This window comes from Haliotis rubra, unplaced genomic scaffold (genome assembly GCF_003918875.1).
Source record: "Haliotis rubra isolate DU_JTF1 unplaced genomic scaffold, ASM391887v1 Scf43, whole genome shotgun sequence".
NCBI lineage: Eukaryota > Metazoa > Mollusca > Gastropoda > Lepetellida > Haliotidae > Haliotis > Haliotis rubra.
The window spans coordinates 2,866,604-2,889,161 of NW_025767113.1; the positions used below are offsets into that span (position 1 = coordinate 2,866,604).

The window sequence follows — 22,558 nt, forward strand, 5'->3', positions numbered from 1 at the left end:
CTGTGGGTGGGAACACTGCTGCGAGGTACCGGGTAATAAATGTCTACTTTTTATGTGACTTTTGTCAGTTGCGGGTGCTTCTGATGGGGACGTACCTTTGTCATGAACACCCGGTGTCATCACTGGTTTTCTGTGGTCCATACACGTTGTTTTAACAGCTATTTCGCACTTTGCCCAAAGTGGAGTGTGTTTCGAGGTGAGTCGAGGCTTGCTACTAACTCTATATTCCCTGCCCTACTGTCCCACTTGGCTCCTCATCACACGGAATAAGTTAAGAAAAGAGATTTATTCTGGGTATGAGAAGTCTATCAGGGATACCTTCAGCGACTAACAACCCGCCTAGTTTTCTGTAGAGGTTGGGGGCAGAGCGAACTTGACCAGCTGAGTTTACTTTATAATGTTGTATTTCAGTACTGGTTGAATTGATCCAGTTGTTTAAGAATCAATTTAAGGACTGAAGATGAACAACAACAGTGTTGGCTCAAGGCCAATTGAATCCATTTAGTATACGATGTTTTGTTACTGTACAGAAGTGTGCAGTTGGTTGGCACTGTATTGTAGCATTGCGATAGAGAACATACACATTCTTAGAATTTCTAATCCCTGAACTGTCTCATTCGCAGCTGGTTTTGTGATGGAATATGTAAAGAAAATAACTGAGTTTTGTCTCCTCTAAATCGAAAATGCTGAAACAATTTAATCAACATTCCCAGCGAGAAGCTGTCAGACCCAATACCTTCATACAGAAGTGTATGCATATCAGCAGTTAGATCTAATCATGTAAAATGAGGAATTCCTGTTTCACCGTAAGAAAGGCGGAGACAATATGAGTGGGTTGCAGACAAGCTGAAGTACTGCTCCAAGTGGCGTCAAACCCAGCTAGCCGTCAACCACAAGGGTACACGGAAACATGTCACAACGTACATCAACAGAGGCTATCTTCGCACCATCGCCAGCATATAGTACACCATCTAACCCTCCGTAACGGTAATAACTAACTTATTTGAACGTCAATTTTCAATTGTTAGCTTCAAAATAATCCATGTGAAAGTGTCTGCTTCATGTTACTAAACACAGTTAGGCGCTGATTGTAATGACTTATGTCAACAAGGAATTTCAGAATATATCTTAATTCCAAGTATATCTTAGTTTACAATAGCTCTTTGTGGAGTGTTGACTTTTGATAAAGACATCCAAGGATTGATGTCAAACGTGGCCCGCAGCTAAGGCATCAATAGGGTATCACATATGAATTTATGTTAAGCAACTCTATGATCTCAGTCAAACATATATAAATAATTTACTTAAATCAAATATTCTTCATTTGTTTATTTAGTGTATGAACGTCAGAAATTCAAAGCTTGCTTCTTTAGATTTCGAGTTTCCTGGGTACTTCGTCATCCTGACACAAGTTCCTAAAGACTTGATACATACCGCCACTGGGCAAATCTCAGTGTAGATGGCCTCATGCAATAATGTAATGCAGCGCTGTTTATATCTAATTCTGTGGGCTAATTCAGTTTTATTTATCCTGGCCAGAAGCCATAATTGTTGGTATCTGGAGGCACTGTCTTCTAAGATGTATGGCGACAGGTTCCTGGCGCTGTTGCAATGCGGCCAATCTTGACATCATTTAAATTCCATGCTTTAAAAACTGAGCAGGTTAGTACAGTGAACGCTTGGTAATTAACCCCACATGTTTGGACAAAGGATGTGTTATTCAGCCACCATTGCTAGAACGTGGACACATTCCTGATAGGTTGCATAGATTGGAGTCATCAGTTTCAGAAACATCTACGACTACTTAAACAAAGTGCTAACGTCCTCAGACCAAAGGGTGGCTGATGCGCGCTGACGGAAGGATGATGTTCAGGTACGACAGGATGAACATGTCTGGGGAATTGGTAAACAGTACTGGCTTGATTTCCTGAAACGTATCTTGAAGTTGATGTCTAAGTAGGTCATCTCTAAATACTTGGTTGGCATCTAAGGAAGTACGCCAGATGAGAGTCGAAGTACATCGTTTGATCCACATTTGAAATAAAGAAAGGTCGTTGTTCCTATAAACGTATTGTAAATATGAATATTCAACCTCAGAAATTAACTAATCAGATTATCCGCACACAGAAGCAAATTCCATGGGGCGTAATGGCAACAAATAGATTCATTGTATTTGCGTGGACCCTATAAAATCCTGTGTTCACGACAAGGTAAGGCAGGTGTTGCTCTACCGGAAGTACCCGCCAACCATGAATGAAGAAAGACTCTATCTCGCACATCATTGTATGTTTACTAGCGTTAACAACTGCTGCCAAAACGGTGGAAATCCTTAAGGTAAAACATGTGGTCTCACCTTAGGCAAGTGAGTTTGTTCACAATTGCCTCTGTTCACCCAGCAGAAAATGTGTACCCGGTGGGATAAGTCATGTGACTCTAACCTTCTAGCGCAGGCAGCTTCGGTTATCCAGCGTAAACTTTGTGATGCGCCGTTGAACAGCTTTGAGTTGGATACCAAACGCCATAGAAATGTATTATGATTATAATTAATGTCATTTGTAACCGAACACAACATAATTTAGCGGTCCAACAAATAACGAAACGATGATGACATATACTGACTGGCCCAAGGTTCCAGTTTCCAAATAAGAATGATGTTTGTAGAAGTAACATATTTCATATTATTTCCGCCATGGCATTATCATCCTTCAGCCGGTGAAAGTGGAAAAGGAGATTTCATGGTATGAAGTACAACCGTTATACGATATCCTTATATCTGTGGAAGCCGTTGTTAAAAACTCCACCCTTATATCATGCAGAAAGTAACGCATACAAATGGTTGCATGAATAGATGTGGATGTTGATTGAAACGGACGCTATGTAAGCCTGGCTTACAATAAATCATCCGCTCAGTTGAACGAACGCGGATTACTTTTTAAGAAAATGGAGAATTATTTTGAGTAGTCAGTATTGGCAATACGCCGAGTTCAACAATGTTTCGAGATCTGGAATTTCAATTAATCGTCACTTCACCACGTCACCTGTCACTCGCGCTGCCAAGGGGGGAAACAAACAGCCTTGTGTAGCAAGAACCAAGTTGATAGTTTTTCTCCTGCGTCACCGATACCAAGTGCATGTTGGCTGGAGTGTGGGCTCTGTGTTACTGGTGACTGCATCCAGGCACAGACACAGATTTTGTTACCTGATACCGCGTGGGAAACACTGATAGTCACACAGTAAATGCTTCAGTTAGGCTTATTTGCAAATTTGGTTCTTCTGTTTGTGAAACGGACTCTTTCTGTGAAATCATGCTATGAAAAACAAGAGCAAAAACGTTAGCTTAAACATAGCGCACAATTATCAGCTGGATTCATGAAGGTCAAGGCTGGATAATAATTCAGGATAACATGGGAAATAAAGAATTGTGTTGAGAAGCATTACAACGACTGTAACAAATCTAGATTCCTCCGACGCTACTCCATAGCATCGTTATCAAAAGCGTAAGTTCCATGAAACGGGTTGACTTGTTGTGTTGCGTTGAGACAATATGTTGATGATGGTACTATAACACTGCCAAAATTACCATACTTTTTATCAATTTTAAATATATTCTGCAATCGTATATTTTTACATCTTAAGTCACATAGTTTTCAGAACCTGCTTAATTATTCTCATTACTTTAAACATTCAAGCTGTCAAAACCGGTCCAGCGACGCTGGGAGATTACTAAGTGTTAGTCCACTGCTCTTGGTGTCCCAAACACACACTGATTATCGGTTTAGGTGCATTGACGATCTAGACACGGCGGTCCAGCCCAAAATAATCTATCAAAGGAACCAGCACAAACTGTGACATTCTAACGGCATTCATAATCTTCGATTATCTAACTTTCATCACTCCGGCATTCAGCGTTAGCATCTGACATCCAAAACTTGTGTAACGTAACCAGCATATGATATATGCTATTATCGAAAATTGCAAATTGAACATGTGCGTACGGACTTGCTTTCAAATTCGGACAGGAGGTCTCGGGTATATGAACAGGATGGTTGCTCACTGGAATCAATTCTGCTTTGCCTGAGATCCTCTCTGTTTGTATTTGAAGGCGTGGAGATCCCGGAGCTAATTCCACGAAATAATTCTAGGTAGAAACGGTACACAACAACACTGTTTTAGTACCAAGTTAAACACAAAACAGCATAGAAAGTTCAGTGTATGATGAAAAGAGATATAAACAGGTCGTTGTACATAATTACAGGATTATAATGGTTGGTTGGTTGGTTGTTTAACACCGCACTCAGCAATATTCCAGCTATGTGGCGGCGGTCGGTAAATAATCGAGTTTGGGCCAGACAATCCAGTGATCCACAGCATGAACTTCGATCTACGCAATTGGGATATGATGACATGTGTCAACCAAGTCAGCGAGCCTGACCATCCGATCCTGTTCGTCATCTCTTACAAGACAAGCACGGGTTACTGAGGACCAGTAGAGGAGTATAAATGTTTGAGATCGGGTGTTGAGGGTACAAGAGACGTTCAAAGAGTATGTCAGGTCAGTGAGGTACTGGTGTTGAGAGTTCACCAGAGGGTACCAGGAAGGTCAGAGTGGGGGGTATGTCGGAAAATACAGAGTCCATGTTAGAGACACCATAATGTAAACGATGTTGTACATGTGATTTCAGACTTTTGAATTTTGGGAATCCGGTTAACATCTATTTCAGATATGTGTCAGATATCTCAGCTTCTCTCACAGTCATATTCCCTTCCACCAAGCCCATTCTGTCAAGCATCAACTCCAGTCAAGATGTCCCTCGGGGTCTGAAGTGTGAGTCCAACCCGAAAGGTGCGTCTTGTCGCCATCTTGTACTTCCGGTCCATCTGTTACTTCCGGTCCATCTTGTACTTCCGGTCCATCTTGTACTTCCGGTCCACATCAGTAACACTGCCTCAACACCGGCACGACCAGCAACCTTAAGGCCAGTAACCCACGTCAGTAGGTAGTGTACACAAGACATTTAACGGTAAATCTCCGGTGAATCACCGCATACCTCTCATCAAGAATGCATAGTTATACAGTTATATATGTTTTTACCCTTGCCGGGTGTATTTCAATATCATCGTAACTAGCATATAACACATCTATTCATTCTGACGCGGCCCAAACCTTGCTCAGTAATACATACTCCCTGGCGTTGTGTACTCAACGTACACGGGCTACATAACCCGCACATCAAAGTGAATCTGAGGTCTAGAAAGGAAGATTTACACAAACTGTACACGGGCATATTCTGACTGAAATCCATTTCCTGTGGGTAGTCGTATGCAGGTGAGGCACTGCAAGGTGGCAGGGTACAGGGTATTCAGTGGAATCATTTTCGAATAATCTAATTGACGCATCATGAAGGATCACGTTAGAAGACTGGGCCAGGGGTAAAAGAGCGAAACATTCTTTGTAGACAATTCCTAGTAGATTTGCCTTCGCTCTATAGACAGTATCTCAATAACGCCAACACCCCAATACCCAGACTGTGTAAAAATAGTCATATATATTTGTATTGATATCATTATGTCAATTAAAACTGGACACGTACACAAAAGGTGGCATTCATCTGGAACAACACCATTTAACAATTGTGTGCAAATCCTTGTGGGTCTGAAAATGCCTGAAATGGACAATTTCATTATTAGGTGCTTTTGAGTGTTTCTACCAAATATAGTCAACGAGCTTGACCACCTCATCCAGTTAGTCGCCTTTTACGACAAGCATGGGTTGCTGAAGATCATTTCTAACATCACATCACAGGATCGTTATCATAATTTTGAATTGAATTTAATATGCACTCTTTGTTTGTGACTTTTGTACGATCCCCATTTTTGTAGAGGCGGTTTTCTTCTTTTGGGGAAGAATATTCATTTTAAATCTATTTAATAATTCACCATTTGCCAGAGGCAAGTTTCATTTCGCGATATGTTCTATTATGGTCGACCTGTATGTGTCGTCAAAGCGGTGCCCGCATCCCATGTAGGAGATGGTTGTAAACCAAGCATACAGGGTGTTATGAATAAATATAAACTGGAATGTATCACCGTCCATGTGACCGATAAGATAAGATATTTTATTGTGCAAACGTTCCATGCAGAAACAGTGACAATATTCTATAAACTACATAAACTAGATGTATAATGAATCAAAGTAACAATACATATACTAATACAATGTGTATAATGGCCTAGGACAATCTAGAGATCTTCTACAGTTGTTTAAAGTTGTACTTATGGTAGCAGACAGGCGCGTAGCAAAGCCGTTTTTTTCTTGTAATCCCGGTGGGTTGCAACGTTTAGATAGTATTGAGGGCTTGCCCAACTCTCGTGGTTATCTTTAGCAAAAATCATGTGTAAGTCCGGGCTTTTTTAACAACTGTAGCTACGCCCCTGGCAGATTATTTCTATACTATTTGGTTCATTATTTGTAAACAGGAGGTTAACATTTTCTGTGGTAGTGAGACTTCGAAAGATATTTATTTGAGAGAAAAGGGACTTTAATAAGGACGGTCTTACATCTGAATATATACTACAAAACATGTGTTATTCATCCTCAAGGAATGAGCATTGATCACAGAGACGGTGATCCAAAGGTGTAGGTGGTCTTGTTCTTCTACCCAGTACAATTTTTAGCCTGTGATCACTCAGTCTCGTGAAGTGGATACGTTGGTATTTTTATCTTGCAGTGTTCTAGGTATGGTTCAAATTTAATTTCTGATTTAAATTTTTAGTATGTTCTAAGTTTGATCCTTGAATTTAATGTATTTGGTTTATCTTGAACAGATGAGTGGAACATGTCTGTAAGTTTCAATTGGAGGTCCTTCAGTACAGAGGGGGAAGTTCTATTGCTTGCCTTGATGGTAAACTTATCTAGGAGTTTATAGTACCATCCAATGTTGTGTTTGGCAATAGTTATTGATTCATTGATATGTGACGTGAATGTCTTTTCTACTTCGAATGCAACAATGCTGCAGGTATTTTTGATTATTGATTTGATAACGGATAATAGCATAATTAACGCTCCAATATTCTGGTATGGACGACACATTTCAGGCAAGCAATACTGTGATATCATCCTGTTCCTCTTGGCGAACGGAGAAGCGGGGGTGCCTCTTTGGCCCCAGAAACACCACATGGTATGGTTAGGCATATACCAAAATGTTCTCTATTCATTAACTTGAAAATACTTCTTTTTGTAGGAAAACAAACCCTTTTCTCTTTTTCTCTGGTGTAACAGCTGTAATTCCCACTATTGTAGCAGGGTCGTGGTATGTTGTGAAATACAACCTGATGCAAGAAATCACCGTCTAGGATATCATGTCATAGAGACCCGGAATGTCAACCAAGACAGCTGCTGATGTCAAGATGCCGATAACGTTACAGCGAAAATACATCTCTATCTTCACCAGACGGTCTACAATGAAAGAGACGCCCCTCCCAGCCCAACAGTTAGCACTGATTGTGCTGACAAGCTACATTGCCGCTTCAGACACGCTATCTCAACTTCCTCTTCCGGAATGCGCAATCACGGCTATATCAGCCATAGCGCATAATTTCCGTATGACGATGTCATTCCGCCTGACCAATCAGGTGTGTCTGTGATCGTGTAGATCTGGTCGAATCTGCAGGTGTTTAGGAGATTGGTTAATGTTGCAGTATGTGATGATCACGTGTTATCGGGTGTGTGAGTTATTTTTTCTGTACTTGGAATACGACGTTCAGCTGCCTTAACATTCACGGGAGTAAGATAAACACAGATAGATTAAGTTTTTGCCAGGCTTCACGATTGATGCTTCCCTGAGATAAACCGATCCTGGTTTTCAGTATAAATTACATTCATCATTCTTAATTAATTAAACAACTTGCATAAAGATAAAACGGCGTCAGGTAACAATCGAACTTACTTTTTTGTGCAAGGTGTTTCTGGAGAAGGTAAAAAACACAAACTGGTCCCTGCTTTGCCTGGCAAGTCCGTTAATATCCTGGACCACGCATCATATCACAGGATCTATACAGCAAAAGACCCTGACGTCTAACAGTTTCAATGGCGATATGATGACGTGGCTGAGAAGGATGAATATGACGTTTCCTTCCGGTGACACAAAAGCTCTATGAAATCAAATCTAACAAACCTGTACCCGTATATAAGGTTGACAAATACACCAAGGGTTAAGGTCAGGACGTCATTACATACTTACATTTCTTAGACTCTTCTCGATTTGTAGTTATTTTGCAATTCACCGTTCTCATTTGGACACAAACGCACTGCTAAACGGAGTAATCATTTACGTGCGCTTCTAACACTTACTCCTGCCTCTCGAAAGCATTCCCGCGCTATTATCAAAGTTAACGACCAATACCATCCATCCTCTTCCATATGAAAAGACTTACCCACGCAATTATTACATATGTCTTTATTCAACTCATCCCAAAGGTAATGCGCAACAAACACACTGGTTTATCTTGTATTGTGTGTCTTTTATTCCCCACCGCCGTATAACTGTGATAATAGACCCCATGAGCTTGAGTTCTCTCGCTCCAGTGTGGTGATGTAAAGATGGCCCCGGGGTCTGCGAATGGCTGACGATTAGGAACCATTATCTGCTAATGTGGTGGTAAAGGTTAATGCGAGCTGGATGCTTGTTTACCATATTCGCTACCGACAGTTACGGGGGGTTAAAATTGCTCCACGGGAGCTAGAACTCACTTGTAATTGAGACGAAGTAAATAGGATATGTTTATACATCTATTCAGTCATAATAGCAACACGTGGCTGCACATAATACAGTTCAACAAATACAACGAACCCCCGATGTCTCGAGGCCGTACTGTTTCGAGATAGAAAGAGCGCTGGAAGAGCAGGACACGTGTCATATGTTACGAACACCTGTCCTAACACCGGCTATGATTTGTGTGTTCTCGTATTATATAATTACGTCTCTTCCGCTGACGGCCAATTCTCTTACGTTTGAGATATACGTTGCATTGCATAATTTTATAGCATTGGTGTTGAAATTTACATTCGAGAAGTTAACAATGTTCATAGGATCAGAGGTCGAGGGTAATGAGGTAATTCGAGAAATGGATGACTTTCGGGATAGCAAGTGCGAACTACGCTGCAATTAGATAGTGTGATTTCATTAATTATGTTGTTTGATGGTGTGAACGTCCACACAGGCCTGTGTCGCCTGTGTCGCCTGTGTCACCATTACCATCAACTTGTTATATTTATCAGCATAACCATTGCCTCCGATCCGCCGTCACATTTGTAATCACCACTTTTGTCATCCCCATGATTATCAATCATCTTCATCATCATCATCAGCAGCAGCAGCAGCAACTGCATTTCTTTCAAAATCACCTAAATAAACACCATAATAAGGCCATGCCTGGTCCTTGCTACCAAAATACAATGATCTTGGGTTCGAATCCCAGATTCTCATACTCACTGATGAACCCGCCAGGGGAGTAGCTACCATTATTTAAAAGAAAACCGGGCTTACACCTCAATACTATCTAAATATAAAGATTTGCAACCCATCGGGCTTACACGAAAGGTATGGCTTGCTGAGGGCCTGTCCGCGCTTTGCGGTTTGGACCCGTGAAGGTCAGGGTTAGAATGAACCTTCAGTAACCCATGCTTGTCGTAAGAGGCGAATAACGGGATCGGGTGGTCAGGCTCGCTGGCTTGGTTGACACATGTCATCGGTTCCCAATTGCACAGATCGATGCACATGCTGTTGATAACTAGATTGTCTGGTCCAGACTCGATTATTTACAGACCGCCGCCATATAGCTGGAATTTTGCTGAGTGCGGCGTAAAACTAAACTCACTCACTCATTCCTGTTCCTCATCTTGAAATCTACATCATGCTCATTAAAGTCATCGTGACTAACACGACACACGTCAGGTGGTCGGGAAAATTGTTACCAAAAATATCATCTTTAAAATGAAAACCATCAAAAGATGCCCCTTCAATGCGAGGGACTAAACTCTCCTTTCCCTAGTTCACGACCCTGGTGGAATGCGGGTCTGCCTCTACACATCTTCACATTTATCCACACTCCCTGTGCGGCGGAACACCCCGAGCCTGCATACATTCTGCGTCCCAACACGCAGCAGGTACACCTCTACAGTACCATCACCCGTACCACTATCAGGCGAGCGGATCCAATATACCATTGTAGGAACATAATCTCGAGACGAGGGGAACTCAACATGAAGGTTTTACGGCAGCAGGGAGGACTGATCTGCGTGCTTCTCAATAAATCCCTGTCCAGTGTAACCTGCTTGTCGGGACAACACACTAGTACCTGGCATTTATGAAGGTATTGGCATTACTACCGGGCCCCGCCCACATTCCCACGTGGTGGTCCACAGTGTGATGAGCCACCCTGGTGTTGGAGATGAGGGTCATGGAGAAATACACAGCACAGAAAGCTGAGAGAGAGCATGAGACGGAGAAATGGGAGGGGAATTCCATGACGATTGGTTTGTTGATATTTGATAAAGAATAAAACTCTAACATCCACTAATTGACACACCCGGTTCTGTATAAATTATTGTTTTATTGCCTACTGATGACTTGGAACGCATTACAACAACGCTTAAACCTAAGATAACTGACATTGTGTGTGAACTGTAGTGAAGAAAGTTTACACCAATCAGCTGCTAATTCATGTGAGGACGTAGGAGAAAAGTAACTTCAAGGGATGCGTTGGGACTACAGCTAGCGTCGACTAGCTGAAACACATGATGCCGGGCTGCTGTGTAAAGGAACATCTACCAATGAAAATCGGTTGTGGTGTAATTTTCAGCTGATCAGATTGAAGTTGTAAAAAAACAGTTATCAAAAGTCATTTGAAAACTTCAGATGTAGAAATGATAAGTAACTCTTTAAAATTGAAACATTTCGCAATTTGCTGATACATATAAACACAAGCAGACATGGTGGTGAAAGTAGGTATCATTACAACAGCCTGCAGTGGCAACACGCCTTGACAACTTGATTGGGCTCCGATACGGCGGCTCGGCAGCCTTGTTTCTCCACCATGTTAACACCATGTAGACCGACCCAGAACACGTATCTGGGACTACAGCACAGTAATCAGTCCATCAAAGGATCTGTTAGCACCTGGCAGTTGGAGATGAGAATGTTAACATTCCTTCGACATTCTGATATGCCACAAGGGAATTAGAACTAGCTGATATCAATATTCCACCAGACAAAAACTGAATATTTAGTGTCGGCTAGTCTGTCAGACAGACCATGAAACATACATCGAAGAAAGCCCATGCTAGTCTACATTATGTGGCAAGTCTAAATTTCCATGCCACGGTTTCTGAAAATGAAGAAAGACTCTGGGCCTCTGTTTATTATATTTTATTATTATAATTTAGGAACTGTTTTATCTGTAAAATATATTCATTTCAGAGACTAGATGTTAGTCTAAGTGCCAGGGCACTAATATAGATACCTCAGGGAATATTATGTCGCCAATAAACACTATTCTTCGCCATCAGGTCACAGATGGTGTCCCAATGTGAAGTCCAACTGGAATGAGGGGCGGTGGTTAAAGCGTTGGCTCGTCACGCCGAAGACCCGGGTTCGAATCCCCACATGGGCACAATGTGTGAAGCCCATTTCTGTTGTCCCCGCCGTGATGTTGCTGGAATATTGCTAAAAGCGGCGTAAAACCAAAACTCAGTCAGTCAGTCAGTCCAACTGGAATGACTAGTTACGTATACAGTGTACCAACTCATCACAAAACACTCCCAACCTACACGTGCATTGTCAGACTGAACTGCTCTGCTTCAACATACAACTAGCTCATGATGATTCTGGAAAGATACAGAATATACATTGTTGACACAAACATTCGATGAACGTCTCGAACCCTGCACGTGGAATGGAATATGTTGTTGAAATTATAATCAGATACGGATCAGAGAATTTGCGTTTACTTCGACAGATGAAGATCATCACATGGAGGGGTAATGTTGAAACACTTGTCATGTGTACAATTCGAGTTATAATCTTTTATATTGTTCTCCTATGTTGCGAATCAACGCAAATTCTTCAAAAACACACCTACTAAATACACCACATAACTTTAATGAGCCCCTTAGGTGCATTAATAGCGAGAGTGATAGAAGTCTTAGACTTCCATCCATATCACAGTTGCAGACTGAAACCCGGACAATCCGCACGACGAGGAACCATAAAACGCATCCTGTATGTGACAATATCATCTGGTGATGGACATTGACAATACACCAATATACCCAGTTAATGTATACATAATAGTGCTGTATACATAATAGTGCTACATTCCATAAAGCCTATTAGCTCAACGAGACCGCCTCCGTGGTGTAGTGGTTAGAGCGTCCGCCCGGAGAGCGGAAGGTCGCGGGTTCGATCCCCGACCGCGTCATACCATAAGACGTTAAAATATGGTACTAGTTGGTCCCTGCCTGGCGCTCGGTATTAATGGGTACAACAAGGACTGGTCGGCTCGGAGTCAGTTTAATGTGTCTGAGTGGGGTATTCATGCATCACTGCGGCGTGGTATCTCAGTGGGCTAGCACTATAAAACCAGCTACAAGCAGCCGCACATACACATACACACGCATGCACGTCGTCATATGAGTGAAATATTCTCAAGCACGACGTTAAACCAAATTTCACCTCACCTCACCTATTAGCTCAACGAGTGTTTCTATTAATCTGATACGTCTAAGAAAGCCGTTAAGCCCAAATCCCTTCGTGCGTGATGCCCCTGACATGTATAAACCAAACAGCATCCAGCCATAGAAAACAATACCTGACGAGAACCACTCTTGGAACATTTGAGGACATCCCGTCACGCTAACACAGCTCCCTTATCAACCTTTGTAATCTCTGCCGAGAACGTCAAGTTCAATTAAGGCAAATATTATTCCGGATATATTAAGCGGGAGGAGGAAATAAGAGGCACGGATCTGTGACATTCAATGATGACGGAAGACAGAGCTGGGGGAATCTACCAGATGGCCGAGAAGATGGTGTTATGCGAGTGGGCTGGAGGGACACGGGGGCACTGGTCGGACTTCTCAAGCTTCGTTGCCCGTCCTCGAAATCTGAAATGGACTCCTCGTTTTTGTTTATGAAAATTAAACTGAGAAATATATCTGTCTTCGGGTGGAACTATGACACGTAGAGTGTTTTCGAGGTAACAGAGTTCGTCCTAAAGGAGGTCTTAATATAAAGGTTGGTGAAAATCAACAAAGCTGTACGTAGTTCCGAGAGTCTGGACTTTTCTGTCTATTGCTTCTTTCAGATTTGGTCTTCGTTTCGCAAAAAAATAACAAGCCAGCGTGTTTACAAGCATTGTCACATTTTTCACCACAAATACACATTGCTGTTGTGCCAGGTTGATTTTCCTCAGGGTTCATCTCGATTCGGAATGAATCCAGTCAAACACATTAAGGTTTTCAATCGACGGGTTTCGTCGAGAAACGTGATATGCGACGATACCATGTCTCCGAGACATGTGATACAAAGTGTGGACAGGTTGGAAATAAGTAATACTTGTCGGTAACATATCCCAGATATACGGCACTGAGCCAGGGCATGACCCGGTTCCACACGTATGATGTGAACAGTGAAAGTGAAGGTGACTGAAAGGCAAGAGTACCCAAGTGTTTTAGATAACAATGGGTGACCAATCCCGCGTGTATATATCAGTTACTATAACAGTGTTAGCCTAAGACTGGTGTCCGTGGGTACAACTAGCCATGGCAGCCAGCCCGCAATACTTATACGATTGGAAAGGGAGTAAAATACTCGGAAGCTTGGTTCCGGTAATTCAGAATCTGCTTTATTCTGGCCCCGATTTCTCGAAACAAACTTAAGTTTTTACTCAAATTTCAACTGAGTTTGACAAGTTGAAACAGCTGAATTTGTGAATCTCAACTGCATTTTTAAAATTAAAAAAGGGAAAACAACTTAAGTAATCTATCCACAAAACCCAAACTGTCCACTATGTTGGAGTTTCATATCGATTTCAGTCCATTCTGGGAAATGCATTTTCCTGTGTTTTCTCAAATTTGAGTAAAAAGTCTAACTTAAGTCAAAACTCAGACTCAGTCTATGTAGGGACTCGAACCCGGGCCTTGGGCGTAACGGGCGAACGCTTCACCCACTATGTACTCCACCGCAGAGGGGAGTAACAGTAGCAGTGCATGACTGATGTAGCTATGCATATACATGTACACACAATAGGCGACACGGCAAACACACCACTGACAACCACATAGATAATACACGTGGAGAACTGGGACTCAGGGTAAAGGATTCTCACAAGACGATGCACCCAACCCCTACATGTGGCCGTCCTTTATGTGCCGCTCAGTAGATTCATTCTCGCAAAAAGAGTGAAATTGATACAAAGGGTTGCATAGAAACTTTCGCAGTTATGCGAGACAAGTGTTGGTGCAGATGTGAGGAACATTCATATAGAGTTTTGTAGTGTTTAACAACTGTATTTGCCTTGTTTCCGCTTAGATTATCTTCCCCCTACGTCAGAGAAGCTATTTGAGAGGTCAGGCGATTGTGAATGAATATACAATTATGCTATAAAACCGAGCGTGAGAGAAAAGTAGGGAAACCTCAGGCGTATCATATAAGTAAAGCCAAAAGCCAACGGCTGTGTAAATCGCGCTGTGAAGCTGACACAGGTTATACGGCTTGGTATATATGATTCGTAATGTAAAAATATCGACAATTAAAACATAAAGGATTCTTTATCTAAACCAACCCTGCTGAAGTCATCACATTTCACGAGGGTCTCGGATCTCATTGGTTCGCAGTGTCGTTCGGGGAGAGAAAAAACTAAGTCCAATGTGAGATGCCTGCCAGCGCAGACCTCGAACGGATAGTCAGTCTGAGTTTTGGAATATGATTACACCAACGTTTTTTGGGGATGCGTTGTGTTATTATTATGCTGGATAGAGCTACGATACAAATACATACAAGCCAGCTGTAGCTGTCGATAGTTGCAGTGGTGTTGATACTGGCAGACACCTTCCCCTATAATCTAGGGGTACCCTGTTAATCACCTATGCATCAATGATTTCCCTCTTTCAGTCCAAGCAGCGGAGGACAAATAGCCTAATTGGATTACCAGGTCAGTGGAATGTGTGTACAGCTATAATATCAAGTCCATCACAAGTTGGAAACACCACAGCACAAGGGACAGAACAAGGTTCAAGTGGCCGTTACCTATATGGTGTAAAAACAACAGCGAGTGTTCTGGCCGACTGTTAATAGAGAAATTGAAAGGGATTGTTGTACAGCCTTGGCCGGCCGTTCGTGTATTGCATTAGTGGAGGGCGGGAGCCGTGTAAGTTTCATTGGTCCATAAGCCACCCTATGTCCAGACGCAGGAGTCTCTCTGGGTCAAGGGAGGTCAGCCAGTGATTGATTAAGCCACGAATCGATATTATTGATCTCCAGTACTGAATTATCGTGACTGGCTGACGGGGTAGACCCGGGGCGGACCGAGAACTCGCCGCTCCTACCCACGTGTCCTGTTGACAACAGAGTGTGTAGGACAACTAACTCAGTCTGAGCTGTCGCACTTCTAATCTCGCGGCCTTGGAGGTTGGAGTCGGAATACTTCCGTAATTGTTCTGTAATTTCCATCATTCATTTACTGCCTCAGCTGTTCTTCGCAACCTCACCTGGAATACCTTTTCTGCAGCAGTGATCTGGGAGGCCTCACCAGTCGTCTGTGAATTGTCTGAGCGAGCAGACGACAACCTTTTTTACTGGAAGAGAGGAACTTGAAATTGTGAGGGGACACCCGAGGTGACTCGGCGTGGGTTTTCCGTGCTGGATTTGTTTGATGCATTTCAATTTAAGTCTGACACGAGCTGACGACGGCATAATTCGGCGCCCGGATACATTGATATAAATGTCATAGCGGAAAAAACTTGTCAACATCATTCCACAGTATCGCGGACACCATGACAGCCAAGTACAGGTAAGCTCTGTTTCCTTCCTACATTTCATCGCCAGGGAATTAAATCCGCAATAATGAACCGTTATATGTTAATCCCGTGGAGAGTCGTTCTTTTTTTCAATTTGTTTGAACATCCCAAACAAGATCAAAAGGGTCTTTGTTGCGTAATAAAACCAGCTCACATTCATCAATCCTGGGAATACTCTACGAAGCAGTAAAGAGAATATGATGCGCTAGCACGAGCGAGCGAGGAAGGAACGTTTTTTCTGCTACATAGCTAAGCCTGTTTGTGGTGTTCTGTGTATTGTTCCGTGGTGGCGGGAATATACCCCCCTGTCGTCTGCTACTCAATGAAGTGCAGTTCTTAAAAGGGCGGCAAGGCTACTAGCTGACTCCGTGTCGCAGTTCCACGTACAACAACCTAAATACCGACATTGCATTCCACCACGGGTAGCAGGGACGAGTTCAGCAACCCTTAGCTACTGCAGCGTATTGTTCCTTGTCGAGAATTCTGATGCTTATACTCTCACACACTCACACACACACACACACACACACACACTCTCTCTCTCTCCCTCACACACACACTCTCTCTCTCTCTCACACACACACACACTCTCTCTCTCACTCGCGTTCTTTATGTGTTAGTTAACAATATGACAATACGTATTTTAGTATTACGTATTGCTGACAGGATCGTCCTTCTACTACTTGGCTGTTCTGTAATAGTACTTGTAAATAAGCAACGAGATGACAACTGTTAGCCTCTCCGTAGATCAGTCTTCCATTTGGAGTTCTGTATTTACTTATCTCTAAATAATTCTGAAATTTCCTCTTGCATATAAGTAACAAGTGATATATTATATTCTAAACTGTTTTTAAAGGCGAGTTAATAACAGTTACATAGAGCTTATTTCCAACGCGTCATGCATGACTTGTGACTCTGAATATATCCACCTGACGCGGTGGAGAGTTTCATCAGATACCACAGTCATATCTCTCTCTATCAGTTTGGGATATGTCACCAACCAGAAAAGCTAACTTACTATCTTTTAAACATTTTAATACTCAAATCAAATTATGACACTTTAAAAATCAATTACCTTACACGTACCTAGCTAGCACTTACACATATATCAGATGTGTGTCCCGATACCTCTGTTGGGACCAGGTGATTATCAATTTATCCACTCTTAGATCAATTTGTCACGCAATTTGAATAATAATTCACGGTACACCCTTGAAATGGGACGTGTCACATACCAACATACCATGAAGACGACTTACGGCGCAGGGACAGAGAGCCGCTCTATTAGATCGTAACATGTTCCACAGCCGAACAGGCTGCAGTGAGTGTTTAAACCACGAGCCCTGTTCAGTTAATCGTTGGACAAAACACAATGTACTAAAATAGTCTCAGATCACATATAGCGATCGCAGGGGCATCTTCCATACCCGCGTCCAGAATTGTATTCCCACAACTTACCTGGCCTTAAGAGTTTAATAAGTTATGTCTTACTGGGATTATATATGATGTAAAGAATTCGTTTCAAAGGATCGTCATCCCTGTCTACGACGTGTTGAAGTTATTACATAGATGGGTTGTGTTCCCTTACATATGTGGTCATATAGCGTCTATCCGTGTTCCGCTTGAATAGGAATTCCAAAATAGACATGTATAGATGACAAGCACAAACTCTAATGCTATATGTATAACAGCGATCCGTTTTGAGTCTGAAGGCCTGGGGTTGGTTCCGATACCTTCGGCTGGACTGTGGTGTCACTTACACCTATTGGTGTATAGCACTGGATACGATGGCCCTGCAGAATATGTACTGCTCAAAACTAGTCTCTGGGGAAGTATATATCCCTACGTGTTATTCAACCCCAGACACCGTCTCTGATGAAAGGCACTGAGTTAGTCGCGTTGTTCCCCACGCAGCCCACACCATAGTGTACGGGAACCAGACGTGGAGAGGGTGCAAGAGATCAGTTACTTTCCTCAGGATGGACAGAAGCAGGAAGCTATTGGTTATGTATATAGACGTACTGAAGCATGCTTATGTGTCGAGTACTTAGTGTACTGATGTGTCGAGTCCTGTGTACTGATGTATCAAGTAATGTGTGTACTGATGTGTCGAGTCATCTGTGTGTCGAGTCCTGTGTACTGCGATGTATCAAGTAATGTGTGTACTGATGTGTCGAGCCATCTGTGTACTGATGTGTCGAGTCATCTGTGTACTGATGTGTCGAGTCCTGTGTACTGATGTGTCGAGTCATCTGTGTACTGATGTGTCGAGTCCTGTGTTTACTGATGTGTCAATTTATCTGTGTACGGATGTGTCGAGTCATCTGTGTACTGATGTGTGGCGTCCAGTGTGTACTGATCTTTTGCGTCCTGCCCAGTATACGTCACATCTCGTTGACGAACAGTCTATGGCCTATTTCCTGTCCCGTTTTTCAAATGCACATGATGCACTCTGCCCCGGACGTAATCTGAAGCTCTCCCAGACACAGCAATGTTGAGAAATATGTGTAGAAGCACATATTTACCCTTCCGCCGCGAAAATTATTTTGTCGAATGTGACACCTGTCAACCTTCCCCCGTAATATTCCTACATCCCATACGCGGCAGCAATTTTCTCTATCATGTAATATGAAAAGGATACAGCACTCTTTTCCCAAAACATAAATGTTACTTTTGAATTGTGCAACGTTGATACATTAATTCTTCAGAAAGAAGTGGGTTCATGATATTTACTCATACAATTCAGTTGTCATTACGTCACTTAGAAACACAAGTCAGTCTACACGCCACCGTTTCATCACACAGAAACACAGGTCAGTCTGCACGCCACCCTTTCATCACATAGAAACACAAGACAGTCTGCATGACATCGTTACGTCACAGAAAAACACAAGGCAGGCGGCATGCCACCGTTTCATCACACAGAAACACAAGGCAGGCGGCATGCCACCGTTTCATCACAAAGAAACACAAGGCAGTCTGCATGCCACCGTTTCATCACACAGAAACACAGGTCAGTCTGCACGCCACCCTTTCATCACATAGAAACACAGGTCAGTCTGCACGCCACCCTTTCATCACATAGAAACACAAGGCAGGCGGCATGCCACCGTTTCATCACACAGAAACACAAGGCAGGCGGCATGCCACCCTTTCATCACAAAGGAACGCAAGGCAAACTGCATGCCTCCGTTACATCACACAGAAATACATGTCAGTCTACAAGCTACGAGAGCCTCAGGTGTACAAACATTCTCTGTTATACACTCAACGTAATTTACTACTACACCTGTATCTGTATGCTACCACAAACATGGTGCTACTGTAAGTGCAGCGACAAGCTGAGCAGTTCTGAGCCTTACTGTCCCCTGACGTCCACACTCTTCTGTCGCCGCTATCAAGCATCGCAGGCTTGTTTACAGATATATAGTCCCGGTGGATCACCAAGAATCGCAGGCTTGTTTACAGATATATAGTCCCGGTGGATCCCCAAGCATCGCAGGCTTGTTTACAGATATATAGTCTCGGTGGATCACCAAGCATCGCAGGCTTGTTTACAGATATATAGTCCCGGTGGATCACCAAGCATCGCAGGCTTGTTTACAGATATATAGTCCCGATGGATCACCACACGTTTAGTGTGTTTTCGTCAAATCATGATTTTCTATTTTTTCCTTACTGGTGTCAGTGGGCGCTTTTCCTGGACCATCTTCGAGATTACCTCTTTTTCCTTCCTGGACTCCGGTGCGGAACCCCATCACAATGGCAAAGGAGGCAGCATCACCCCTGCAGTCTACACGCTGTCCGTCAAGATGGCCGCTCGTGTTATATATCCAGATATTTCATGACTTGGTCCGATTTGGTCCATTTTTGTTAACATATGAGATTACTTTTTAACCTGTATGAATATGCTGGCTGGCTGTGATTTTAGTTCAAGTGGAGAATGTACGCGAAGCAATTATGAATAATGCAGAATGTTAAGGATGTACTACAAAACCGTTCGTAGTTAGGCTCAGAACATTTCATACACCCCTCGTATGTTGTTTGTTTTGGGTCATTTTTTGCATAGCTGCTGCCGAACTTGTTCTGTGCGTTCAGCGACCCCTCTTTGTATAACCTGCCGTACGTTGTCCTCCGTTTGGGGTTACACGCTTTCGAAAGGTCGTCATTGCAGCAACGCGACAATGTAAACGATTACTTATGTATCAAGGTGCCATGCTAAACAAACTATTAAGTCAGTGACCTGCTTTCCATGGCAATGACAGTTTGCTGAAAACAATCCAGTTTCCTTAAATAAGCTAGTGCAATCCAAAACAACTAAGCTGTGTGTGCCGGTGGATGTCAGCAGACGACACTAACCACATCCACCCAAACTACTGAAGCAGTTCACATATACCCTGTATACACCCAATAGGCACATACGAGTGGGTTGGAGAGTGGTTTGTTTTTGAAAAGTGTTGCACCCTAGGCCTATCTAAACAGACACTATAATTGGAGATCAGCTATACGTTGTTGCCATAACGTTATTTTGAATGACCTCTGTCTCTCTGTCTTGGAGATCTACTGTAAGTTGTTACCATAACCTTGTATAAGTGACCCCTGACTCCCTATCTCGGAGATCTACTATAGGTTGTTACACTAACCTTGTATAAGTGACCTCTGTCTCCATATCTCGGAGATCTACTTTAAGTTGTTACCATAACCTTGTATAAGTGACCTCTGTCTCCCTATCTCGGAGATCTACTGTAAGTTGTTACAATAACCTTGTATAAGTGACCTCTGTCTCCCTATCTCGGAGATCTACTATAGGTTGTTACCATATCCTTGTATAAGTGACCTCTGACTCCCTATCTCGGAGATCTACTGTAAGTTGTTACAATAACCTTGTATAAGTGACCTCTGTCTCCCTATCTCGGAGATCTACTATAAGTTGTTACCATATCCTTGTGTAAGTGACCTCTGACTCCCTATCTCGGAGATCTACTGTAAGTTGTTACAATAACCTTGTATAAGTGACCCCTGTCTCCCTATCTCGGAGATCTACTATAGGTTGTTACCATATCCTTGTATAAGTGACCCCTGACTCCCTATCTCGGAGATCTACTATAGGTTGTTACCATATCCTTGTATAAGTGACCCTGTCTCCCTATCTCGAGATCTACTATAGGTTGTTACCATATCCTTGTATAAGTGACCCCTGTCTCCCTATCTCGGAGATCTACTATAGGTTGTTACCATATCCTTGTATAAGTGACCTCTGTCTCCCTATCTCGGAGATCTACTATAGGTTGTTACCATATCCTTGTATAAGTGACCCCTGACTCCCTATCTCGGAGATCTACTATAGGTTGTTACCATATCCTTGTATAAGTGACCTCTGTCTCCCTATCTCGGAGATCTACTATAGGTTGTTACCATATCCTTGTATAAGTGACCCCTGACTCCCTATCTCGGAGATCTACTATAGGTTGTTACCATATCCTTGTATAAGTGACCTCTGTCTCCCTATCTCGGAGATCTACTATAGGTTGTTACCATATCCTTGTATAAGTGACCTCTGACTCCCTATCTCGGAGATCTACTATAGGTTGTTACCATATCCTTGTATAAGTGACCCCTGTCTCCCTATCTCGGAGATCTACTATAGGTTGTTACCATATCCTTGTATAAGTGACCTCTGTCTCCCTATCTCGGAGATCTACTATAGGTTGTTACCATAACCTTGTATAAGTGACCCCTGACTCCCTATCTCGGAGATCTACTATAGGTTGTTACAATATCCTTGTATAAGTGACCCCTGACTCCCCTATCTCGAGATCTACTATAGGTTGTTACCATATCCTTGTGTAAGTGACCTCTGTCTCCCTATCTCGGAGATCTACTATAGGTTGTTACCATATCCTTGTATAAGTGACCCTGTCTCCCTATCTCGGAGATCTACTATAGGTTGTTACCATAATCCTTGTATAAGTGACCCTGACTCCCCTATCTCGGAGATCTACTATAGGTTGGTTGTTACCATATCCTTGTGTAAGTGACCTCTGTCTCCCTATCTCGGAGATCTACTATAGTTGTTACCATATCCTACCATGTGACCTCCTGACTCCCCTATCTCGGAGATCTACTAAGGTTGTTACCATATCCTTGTATAAGTGACCTCTGACTCCTATCTCGGAGATCTACTATAGGTTGTTACCATATCCTTGTATAAGTGACCTCTGACTCCTATCTCGGAGATCTACTATAGGTTGTTACCACCTTGTATAAGTAACCTTGTATAAGTGACCCCTGTCTCCCTATCTCGGAGATCTACTATAGGTTGTTACCATATCCTTGTGTAAGTGACCCCTGTCTCCCTATCTCGGAGATCTACTATAGGTTGTTACCATATCCTTGTATAAGTGACCCCTGACTCCCTATCTCGGAGATCTACTATAGGTTGTTACCATATCCTTGTATAAGTGACCCCTGACTCCCTATCTC

At 42.7% G+C, this 22,558-nt stretch overlaps 1 protein-coding gene across 1 annotated transcript in view; it reads left to right on the plus strand.

The window, feature by feature from the left end:
• The first annotated feature begins 14,749 nt into the window (after positions 1–14,749).
• The window catches only part of LOC124288946 (ADAMTS-like protein 4), a 272,217-nt gene continuing 264,408 nt past the window's right edge, over positions 14,750–22,558 (plus strand). Inside the window, 1 exon segment of the mRNA XM_046725536.1 lies at positions 14,750–16,068. Within this exon segment, the coding sequence (XP_046581492.1) occupies positions 16,052–16,068 (17 nt within the window). The 5' untranslated portion in view covers positions 14,750–16,051.